The sequence below is a fragment of the Neopelma chrysocephalum genome, unplaced genomic scaffold, assembly GCF_003984885.1.
Source record: "Neopelma chrysocephalum unplaced genomic scaffold, ASM398488v2 Primary Assembly neopelma1_97102, whole genome shotgun sequence".
NCBI classification, from domain to species: Eukaryota; Metazoa; Chordata; class Aves; order Passeriformes; family Pipridae; genus Neopelma; species Neopelma chrysocephalum.
In genome coordinates, this window is record NW_020925744.1 from 3,188,034 (window position 1) to 3,199,248 (window position 11,215).

Below are 11,215 nucleotides of genomic sequence, written 5' to 3' on the forward strand. Positions count from 1 at the left end.
GAAGTCTGTAGCCTAAATAAGTCTGATTGCCAAAAGAGCTGCCTTTCCATTTCATTATCTTGGATCACTCCCAGAGCAGTACATCCACACTGTGTAACAAATGACATACGGATCCCATTTGTAAGAGAGCTTGTGATTTAGTAACTGAATGCTGTCCCACAATTCATGCCTTAAAGCCATGAACTGACAGTCCAAAGGCAATCAAATATTGACACCTCTCATTTCCAAGTGTTTGACTCTGCAATCTACATAAAATTCTTTTAATTTGCCTTCCCTGTTTGTGTGGTTGTTTGCTTTCTAAAAAGCATATTAGATTCCAGTAGTCCTCTTTTTCTCCCAAATGTGGCATTCATGAGCAAGCTTAAAGCCTCAAGGCGAACTTTTTCAGATCCTTGCTATTTAAGCTAGGCATATAGCAATAGCAGGTGACCACCTACGTATGAAAGGCATATGATGAGAAAGTGCACCTTTCAATGGGTTTTCCAGTTAGTCTTTATTGAAAGCCTGGAATGATCTAACGCAGAGCTGTCTACAGCCCAGACACTGAGAGAAAGGTCACCCAGTAAAGCTCATGCCCTGCGAGTTCAGTCATTTTATCCCACTCTCTCCAAATTTCTCTCTATCCCAATCTTCTCTCTTCACCATCCCTGCTTGGGTCATACCTGCTCTTCTTTTCTGCTGTCACAAAGTCCATTCTTCTAACTCCAGTCCTTACAACCTTCTTCAGCTATTTTGCAGCTGTGTGCAAGTCAGTCTCCCCCATTTGTCAAATTTTGTCCCAGCTGCCTTCTCTGCCTTCCAATCTACTCTCATCTATCTCTCCCTTACTACTCCACTAGTCTTTTTTGCTTAGCTCAGGCAGCCTCAGTTTTCCACTCAGTTTCACACACAACCATTCCTTGAGGATACTTCCTAATCATTTGCCTGAAAACCTCCAAGATCCTGTTTCTTTACTGAAACATATCAGGTATACCTTCCCACTCTCTCCCTGGTGTCATCCCCACTGTCGCCATTCCCTCTTGGTTTGAGCTTCCTTAATTCATTAAGTCTTCCAGCATGTAACTGTTCCACTTGCTCCCAGTGCACCCAGACACCTCCAGGAATCTTTCCCAAACATTTTGCTCTCCCAGTCTATTCCCCTTCCAGTCCAATTCAGTCATAATTCCAATTGTCAATGATGGTTATTCTACCCACCAACAAGAAGAGTCTCTGTCTCACTTCTTCATTTTATCTTCTTTTTACTAGAAATAGATGCTTTTTGTTGTTGTTGTTCCACTGCACATATACAGAAAGGAATTATAAAGACAGATTCTTGCTCTCAGTTCACTTGTCCCGCTTGAGACATCACAGCTTCCTGCTGACGCCTGATTATTCACTGTGATGGGATGTATGAAAGACTAATGCCCCAAAAATGCAGGTATGATTCAGTTTGAGACAGACAGAGTCAGCAAAAATTTAATCTATATGTTAATATTCAACATGTTTTCAAACAATAGAAACCAGAACATCTTCTACTAGGAAGCAGAAGGTATGCTTCATATAGGATGTGCCAACAGTTGGACCAATATTATATTTTTCTATACTTGTATAAGGCAGCATAAAAATAAGTGAAATTTAAATTGAATACAGGTTTTTAGACCTATTAACTTGCTTAGGAAAACAAACACAAATCCAAAGGACTCTTGCCCAAAAGCTCTTTGAAGAAGAAACATCAGTCTGGCTTCTTTAAACATCAGTTTGGCTGCTTTAAAGAAGAATAAAAATTGCATATGTAAATACAAGCTCCTTTGAGTCAGGCAATTTTATGATATGCAAAAAAGTGCATTATTAAGTACATGTTTAAATACTACTCAAAGGACAACAAAAAAATCTTTTGTCTCAAGGATATGTGGATAGAGTTAAACCTTAGAGAAAGCTAATACTGAAATAATCAGGGTCAAATCGTCAGTCTCTTTGAAAAAACAGTGAAGACATTTCTATTTCATTTGTACATTCCATCTCCCATTAGATCTTAGCAAAAATATTGCATAGATTAGATAGTAGTTTGAGCACCCAGAGGGTGGTTGGGCAGTGGAACAGGCTCCCCAGGGCAGTTGTCAGCACTAAGCCTGACAGAGTTCAAGAAGCATTTAGACAACACTCTCAGACACATGGTGTGACTCTTGGTGTGTTCTGTGCAGGGCCAGGAGTTGGACTCGATGATCATTGTGGGTCCCTTCCAACTCAGCATATTCTATGATTCTAGACAGTAGCCTCTCTTCTACACAATTTATTATAAACCAGTAAAGGTCTCTTTTGCTACTATATATTTTTAATGCCTATTCAAGGGCAATTAACATAAGAGCTAAATTTTCATCACAGTGTAAAGTAATACATGCAAAGTACATTTTATCACAAACCAAGTGAACATTCAAAAACATATACTGCTTATAAGTGTAATCCATGCAATTCAATACAGGTGCTTGGTGTCAGCTAGTTTGTAAATTTGAAGAGTACACAAATGCTTATATTAAATCTTACCTGCAGTATTCACAATTCTCTTTGCTTGAATTATTCCAAGTGGAGTTTCAACTTCCCATGTCCCATCTGATCGGGAGTTAAGATCAGTCACTTGGACGGGATAATTTAACTGGGCACCATATTTTCTGGCTCCTGCAGCCAAAGCCATAGTGAGAGAATACGGATCGATATGACCATCTCCAGGGTTATACAGGCCAGCTAAAACCTAAGTGGAGGTAAAATTCTCCAAATGAAATAAATTAAAATTTATCAAAATTAGCTAATTTTAAGAAAAAGCACTTTCTTTCTTGAATATAGTAAACCTTAAGAAGTCAAATCAAAATAAATTTTCAAAACATTGGCCTACATAGAACTATCCAACTTAACAATTGTCTAAAGGAGTAAAATTGCTCAGGTCTCCCGTGCAATCAAAGGTTGCAATGCTTTAATGTTATAATATTATATACATAGTGATTAACAGTATGCACACTGAGATACATTATGGACTAAAATGCACATGAGTCTGATTTTAGGCTATAATACCTCTTTTTTTCATTGAAAAACAAGAATTTCTCGTACACTTTGTATAAAGAAAGTAGACTGTATATATATATTATATCTGACAGACCAATATTTAATTGCAATGGAAATTATATTTCATAAAACCAATCTTTACCTTATCCATGTTCAATAAGGGACATAGCTCTTGTACTTTCTCAGGCGTGATTAGGTACTGCTCTGTTGGGTGCCAACCAGCACGAGCCATTTGGTATTTGAATTCATCCACCCTAGTAGGGGTTGAAGCAATTCTGATACTGCCAGGCTGATGAAATCCCACAGACTAAACCAAAGAGAAATAGTGAATTACTGAAAGAACCTTTACTGATTGCCATATATGCATGTTTCTATGCTATGGGAAGTCTAACAGGAATTTTGCCACTAACATCACCGAAAGAAAATTCAAGTAAGTTAGGGGTTCCTGAAGGAACAGGGCCTAAATATAAACTCCTAGAGAAAATAATTTTTCAAGAAGTTATCAAATTAATTTCCTAGGTTAATGCATACTATCTTCAAAACAGTTGCAAGAAGCATTTATTGAATGTCATGATACTTTTATTTTTATTAAGATTTGTTTAATACTTGATGTATGCACTTGCACACTTTCAAAAATAGAATCAGGTATGTCTCAAAAATAAGTATACATAACAGCTTATATTAAAGTTTATCATCCACATAATTTTCTATTGAAATGCTGCAGAATATATTTAACTAACTAAGCACCTTTATTGACACAATAAATAACCACTCGCCTTTTCTGTCTTCTTAATAAAGTAAACATCCTTACAGAGTTAGACACTGACTGCTTACCTTCTGGTACACACTATTTTTTTCACTTTTTCTATGTTACCTCACAGGACAATAATAGGGCTGAATTAAGTTTTTTACTGAAACTCACAATGATAATCTGCTGTGGTATCTTATCTAGTTGAGTAGTAGAAAGAAGAAAAAAGCATTTTATGACAAATAGAAAAAATACGTGTCATATTAAATACGACAAATGTAAAAAAAACCTCTATAAAATTTGTAGACTAGTACAGCGAGGATCGTGCAATTTCTGCTGCAGTCTGAAGCAAGCATGAGTTTAGTAAATGAAATCTATATGGCTGAGTGATGCCAGATAAAAAGGATGACACCTATGTTTCCCTGCCTATCCATTCCTTAAGTCATTAAATAAAAACACATCTCTGAAAGGAACAGGAAGAATTGCAGCAATTTTCTCAAGTACAGACAGCATCATATCATATGAATTTTTAAGTGGACATGTTTAAGGAAGGAATGTATCATAATCAATCCATTCATTCCAGATCTCTGACGCTATTTGAGCTCCTCTATCAAGCTAAAGTTGCAGACTCTCAGTCTGCTGGGCTCATGAGATGTTTTATGAACATCATTTTCTCAAACTCTAGAGGGATCTGGGAAACCATCTGAAATACGTAGAGACTAAGCATGCAGAAGAGTTTGTTTCATTAAAAAGGGACACAATCCCACTCCACACCCTTATCAACTACAAACTTTTTTGTAAGACTATTACTGCAGCTAGTATTGCTCTGAATTAATACTTTAAAGGTTAAGGTGAATACCTGCCCAGTCTCTTCTTCCAGTTTCTCATAGAGCTTGATGCTGTAAGCATGGATTTTCTTCAGGTTTATTCCAGGATGAAAATAAGTAGTTAAGCCAGCCTCAAATAAGAAATAGGAAAAATAACACCATAAATTAGAAATGCAATGTTTTCTTTCCATCCTTCCAACTGTCAAGATACCATAAAGAAAAACAACACATGGATACAGCCAACTGCTACAAAAATAAAAATAAAATCCTTTTCCTACTTAAGGCATTTTTGTTTTCTGCACAGGTGTCTTTCCATTTGTCCTTTCTCAGCAAATGTGTCAACCCATGATAGTTTTGCAGTTGTTCTCTCCTATGGTTTCCTTTCTTCCATTATTCAGCTGACTGCTTCATATCTTTTGGAAGGCACACACAACTTCATTTCTGACAACTAAGTCAAATTATTAACTCTAAATGTCCTGTAGTAAGGTCTTTTCTCTCTGTAAATGGAGATGGGAGAGAAACCAAACCTTCAGGAAGATTATATCTTCACATGAATTCTTACATTCCTGGAGCGTGAACAGCAGGGCAGTGGAAGCTGATATTCTTCTATTCTCCAGAGTTGTCTTATGTGGCAGCTAAAGAGCAATTGCTGCATTCCAGAAGTAGTTTAAAGAATTATCGTATACATTCTGTACATCACTTTACCAGGTTTGACTTCAGAAAGCTGTCAAGCTCTTTTCAGTTTATGCAAAGATAAAACCAAGAAGTTACTACAGCCTCTTTTATATTTAAGGAAACTATTCACCTGCCTACAATGGAGATGGCTGCATCAACCTAATGACATTCATAACTGCAGTCATTTAGCACTTAAAAAAGCAGAATATATTGTTACGGAAGTTAAGCATATGTCCTGAATTTGTCAACTCACTAACACCCTTCTTCAAGTGAGACAGCATAAATGTAAAATTAAGTTAGGTTTCCAAGATAACTACACTGATTTAAATATTTTACATACATAGTGCATTTTTTGCTAAAACAGAGCTTATTCAAAGATTAAGGTTGCTTCCATTAAGGGAGCTAGATGCTGGAATCCATCTTCAGCTTTAAGGATCCTTTGAGAAAAATGATAGCAGTCAAAAGTAAAAAGTAGAACATATAGTATAGTTTTGATACTTTCCTTCTAACTTGCCCAGTTTGCATAAACATTAAATAGTCTTGATTTTAACTTGTCAACTCCGTTCAGTGCTACGTATTTTGAGGCTTTAACTTTTAAAGCTAGTGGAATATCTGTAAACATATGAATAACAAAAGCAAGATTTAGTTATCTTAAAAGATATAATAATGCTAAGAAGCTATTAAATGTTACAATTCTCTATAATTAAAATATCATATATTAGATCACACAACCTCATTTTTTTAAACAATGGCCTCTTCTGTCCTATCTTTCTTGGTGCAGTTTCACATTTAAGACAGGATCTTTTTCTTCTGAAAGTTAGTTTCAAATTGTTCTTAGCAAATAGCTTACACCCAGATACCATTTCCATCAAAAAGCATAGCTCATACTCACTGACATGACAGGTACTCATTATCTTCAGAGAAGGAAGGTCATTACTGTCTGGCATTACTGATTGTATGTCTTGATGCCATCCACAATCTTGAAAGCTTTTCTTACCCTTATTTGCGAGAATTTTATCTTTCTGATATCTTAGTTTATATAAGATATCATAGTATACCACATGACTGAAATGCCAAAATAATCCAGTGGAAAAGTGTGTAAAATAAATAATTTGCCAGAATTAATTTTTCAGTTGTGTCTGTATTTTATTCATGAATTTGACTCTGTTTGGTATTGTTCACTACCTCAACAGTCTGCATTTATAAAGTGATCACACAAACATGCAGGAGTGAGATAAATCTATTAATGCTCCCACTAAGGACAAAGAAGGTGGGCTGGATTCTGAAAGTCCCTAGGCTAAAGTAATAGTCGGGAAAAAAACCTGCTTGCCCTTTTCTTATTATCATATTGGATCATTAGCATAATACTGGACACAGGTTGAAGACTAGGTATTTGACTAATTGTGGTTTTTATCTCATTTGATACATGTGCTCATATATGGTTGTGAACACATTTATTTTAATTACCTTAGACTAAACCCCAGGGCTCTTTTACTGTAGAATTTGTAATTAAAATTGTTTGTTTCTTAAAAAATATGTTCTAAGGGCCTTTTTTTTTCTGTGTATACAGAATGAGGAAATAAATTAGGCATCGAAATGTTTAAATTTCTTTAGCCATGTAAAGTAGCCTAAGAGTAACTAATTTACTTCTACTTGCAAAGTTTTTCATCTTATATTACTTTTACTGTCTTCTTTTATTTATGTAAACATTTTCTGGTCTTCTTTTATTTTTCCAAATCTAGTAATACATTTTCCAGACATAAGGAATTTCCATTTTCGTGGTCACTATTAGTGTAGTCTTTTTTAACTAAATAAGCCACAAATCACTTGCAAGTTAGCTATAAAACCATATATATTCATAAGCATTTAATTTCATGAATTAAATAAATACTTCACTCTCTGACGCTTTTAAGTGAAGGAAAGAATTTTAAATGCATTTGATGCCTTTCGCCTCCGATAATGAATGTTTCTGATTTCAGGAGCACAGCTGGGAGACAACTATAACCTGGCTGCACTATATAAAAATTAAGATCATAAAATCATAAAATAATGATAATGAAACAAACAGATTAAATGGGACCTCAGGAGATCTCTCTCCATATTCAAAGCAGGGTCAGCTAAAGGATCAGATCACATTGCTCAAGATTTTCTTCAGCCTTTGAAAATCTCCAAAGGCTGCACTACTTTCCTGGCTAAGCATAGAACTTTGCATTTGTCCTTGTTAAATTCCATAAAGCTCCTGTCCTTTCATCCTTCCAGCCTGTCTAGTTCCCTCAGCATCGCAGCTATGCCCTTAATGCATTGACTGGTCATCCCAGTTTGGTGTAAACTGCAAACCTGATGAGCATGTACTTTGTCACCTACTCCAGATTATTGAAAAACATATTAAACAGGATGGGTCCCAGGACAGATTCCTGCGACACTCCACTTATTTCCAGGCTTTGGGTAGCATGTGACCCATTAACCACTACCATCTGAGCCCAGCCATCCAAAGTCTTTTAATTTTCTAGTTGTCCAGCCATATAGACCATAGCATCTTCAGCTGAATACATGAATATTATGAGAAATGGTGTCTAAAGTACTGCTAAAATCTAGAAAAGTGACATCAACTGATCTCCCCTTGTCTAAGAATTCAGTCATTTCATAATAGAAGGCAATCAGGTTTCATCAGACATGATTTATTCTTGGCAAATCCTGACTCTTCCCTGTCAAATTTTTTCTCCTTTATGGGCCCAGATCTGAGAATGGTTTGATGATTTTCCCAACAACCAAATTACAGTTAGCTGGCCTTTAGCTACTCTGTTCAGCCCTTCGGCTTTTTAAACGGATGCATACATATGCCTTTCTCCAAATGTTTGGCAACTCCACCGATCTCAACAGTCTTTCAAAGTTGATACATCTGCGGATTTGCAATGCCATGAGCAGTCAGTGCCTCACTCCTGTGCTTAAGTTGAAGTCCTCTTTGAGCATTTCATAGCTATGATTCAATACACAAGATGCATGATCTGACACTATGCGTGGTGTTGCTCTGTTTGTTGAACTATGGTATAGCTGTCTAAAAGACACAAGGTTACTGAATTTTGTTTCTCCTAACTACATACAATGTGTTTTCTTTTGCTTTGTTTGTTGAAAAGCACGTAAAATGAAATATACTACTTATACATTGCAGACAGTGATTTTTTTAAATTTCATTTTTTACTGTTGTTCTTTAATAAGGCCCCAAACACACAAAATATTTGCAACAAGATGAAGCATTCTAGACTTCAGACTTCCTCCCCCAGGAGAAGTACGAGAATATAAATAAAATACAATACATCTGATACATCCTCCTTAATTTGTTCCTGAAAGGCACTCAGATAAAGTAAGCATAAATGTTCTATAGTACTAACAGAGTAGTTCTAGAGACATTAAACTGTTGGGATTTCTCCTCTTTTGTATTGAATCATAGAATATTCTGAGTCAGAAAGAACCAACAAGGATCAAGTCGAACTCTGAAGTAAATAGCCCATACTGGGATTAAATCCGCAACCTTGGCATTATTAGCAACTGGGCTAATCTCAGGGTCTACACACAGGGATAACAACCTCCCAATTTCAGACAAGAATAACTGGAAATTATTGGCAAAAGCATCTATTATTATATTATTGTGGCAAGCTTTATTTCATTTTGTTACACTACCTACTCCAGACATTGATGTAGAAAATATGGAATTACATACATGTATGTTGTGCACCAGTATGTCCACATGATTAGCATTATTGTAAGAGGTGTCCCCACTCTAACATTATTACATGTATGTCTTTTTAGTTCTTTTCCTTAGAATGCAGACAAATCTTCAGGCTTAAAAAAACCCCACAGCGTACAGTTGTTATATTTGCTCTCCCAAGACTTTATATAATGTCAGCAGTGGCAGGAAAGGAAGCCAGGAAATAAAAAGGTAATGAAACTTCCACACCATTATATACACAAACTGCTGCTGAGAGATTAACAAAATATTTCTTACTGCATGCCAGGTAGATCCTGCAGTGAGCTCAGATTTTTCTAGCAGAACAACATCCTTCAAGCCAGCTTTAGCCAAGTGATAGGCTAGGCTCACACCAACACAACCACCTCCAATGATCACTGTGTCTGCTCTATCTTTCCCCAAGGAAGGAGATGAGGTTTCTTTCCTGAAAAAAAAAAGAAAAATTACAAAAAGGCAATTTTCCATCTCTTTTGTTTACTGTTTCAATAATAATAAAACTTGGTGTCTGCTTGGCAATTTACACACCTAACTTAAACCCCAACCTGTTCACTTGTATCTTCTTTTAAAGTAAATGCTCTTGGAGGGTCATATATGTAAATAGTAGTAATACAAAAAAAAACAAAGTAAGCTTGCTTCCACTTGCAACTTTAAAACTTGTGTTATTACCCAATATAACTTTATATGTAGATCCTATTTTTCAATAACAAACTGGCCCCCCAAATGACAGTGTCAAAACCTGACTTTTCGAAAGTGCTACACAAAGTCTTTACAAAATGTCTCCTTAGTAGGGCTCCTTAATAAATTTCTAAAGTCAATGTCAGTAGACTGTGACAGTGTATGTGTTCATGAACAATGAAACTTGGATTTTATTTTTATATTCTGTCTATTTTGACATGTTCTTGTTTTCTGAAGACAAAACATTATAGAAACAGGGTTTTTTCAATTGCTCATACCTGCTACCCCACCACACTGTATTTTCACAACTACTTTAGGCCAGCATAAACCAGAACTGCTACCATAGGCAGTCCCATTCTTCTCCAAGTCATCTGATCTTCCTCTCTACCGCCTCATCCACAGACAGCCAAGCAGCAAGATACATGTGGAAATTTATAACGATTTTTTAAAAAGTCTTTCTTTTGGTGCGAGACAAGGTAGGACATATTAGTACAGTAGCAGTACAGACTACGTAAACCACAGTATCTGTCCCTTCAGGACAGTTAATCAATACTCAACTTTATCTCTCCTCGTACATTTGCAACTTCTCTGGCAACAAACTTTCTAATGTGTAACTAGTCTTCCAGTCAGAAAACAAAGCTACTAGTTTTATGTATTATGAATAGAGATCTTATGACATTTTAATTGCAATTGCAGGAGGAATGTGCACTATGCTTACTCTCTAAGTAATAATGAATAAATGGGAGGACAGAACACCATAGGTTTATGCATTTGGTGCATCACACACTTGCACATGTTCTTTTTTGTGATTACATATTAATTTTTGCAAGTTAACAGTAAGCTGTGTGTGAGACACACCAGCTCCTCTACTGAATTTTGAGGCAAATGTTAATCAAGGTCAAGCACAGAGGCTTTTCTCATGCTTCTTTTATGCTGTGGATTTGAGATTTTCTCACCTGACTTTCAGTTTTTTTCAAACCTTTGCCCAGGAGCCCGGCAAAGATCCGGGGTGCACCTTCCCGGTGAAGCACACCTTCACCCAGATGTTTGATCGTGCCAGTTAAAACTGGTCAGTACTTGTTCATCGGTATGGCCCAGAGGACACCGGGAGGGTGTCCTACACCAGGTCAGCAACGCATCCCGGCTGGTTCTGGCTTTGGCGCAGCAATGCGAGGCGCTGGGAGATATACCTCCTGCCCTCAGGTGATCCGTCCGGCCGCTAGGAGAGCATCGCAGGCCGGCGGCAGGCGCCCGCCCCTCTCACCGCCTTCCCTGCGCATTCCCGACAGCAGCATCACCGGGGGCCGCGGCTTCGGCCGGCGCGGAACCACGCGCGGACTGTGCGACCGCGCCCGGCCCCTCCGCCCGCCGCCCGCCCCCCGCCCGCACTCACCGCCCCTGAATGCCGAGGGGCCGCAGGGCCGCCGCGCCGAGGGGGCCGGGCCGGCGCGGGGGCTGCAGCCGTCGCAGGGCTCCCCGCAGCACCGCGCTCATCCCGCACACGACCACTGA

The 11,215-nt window shown here is 37.7% G+C and overlaps 1 protein-coding gene across 1 annotated transcript in view; it reads right to left on the minus strand.

Annotated features, from left to right (window-relative positions):
• Positions 1-11,212, minus strand: part of DMGDH (dimethylglycine dehydrogenase) — a 39,151-nt gene extending 27,939 nt beyond the window's left edge. Inside the window, exons 1-5 of the mRNA XM_027671354.1 lie at positions 11,097-11,212; positions 9,287-9,452; positions 4,641-4,739; positions 3,176-3,340; positions 2,521-2,725 (exon numbers count right to left, since the gene is read on the minus strand). Coding sequence (XP_027527155.1) covers positions 2,521-2,725; positions 3,176-3,340; positions 4,641-4,739; positions 9,287-9,452; positions 11,097-11,197 — 736 coding nt within the window. The 5' untranslated portion in view covers positions 11,198-11,212. The remainder of the gene's footprint in view (positions 1-2,520; positions 2,726-3,175; positions 3,341-4,640; positions 4,740-9,286; positions 9,453-11,096) is intronic.
• Positions 11,213-11,215: the final 3 nt, after the last annotated feature.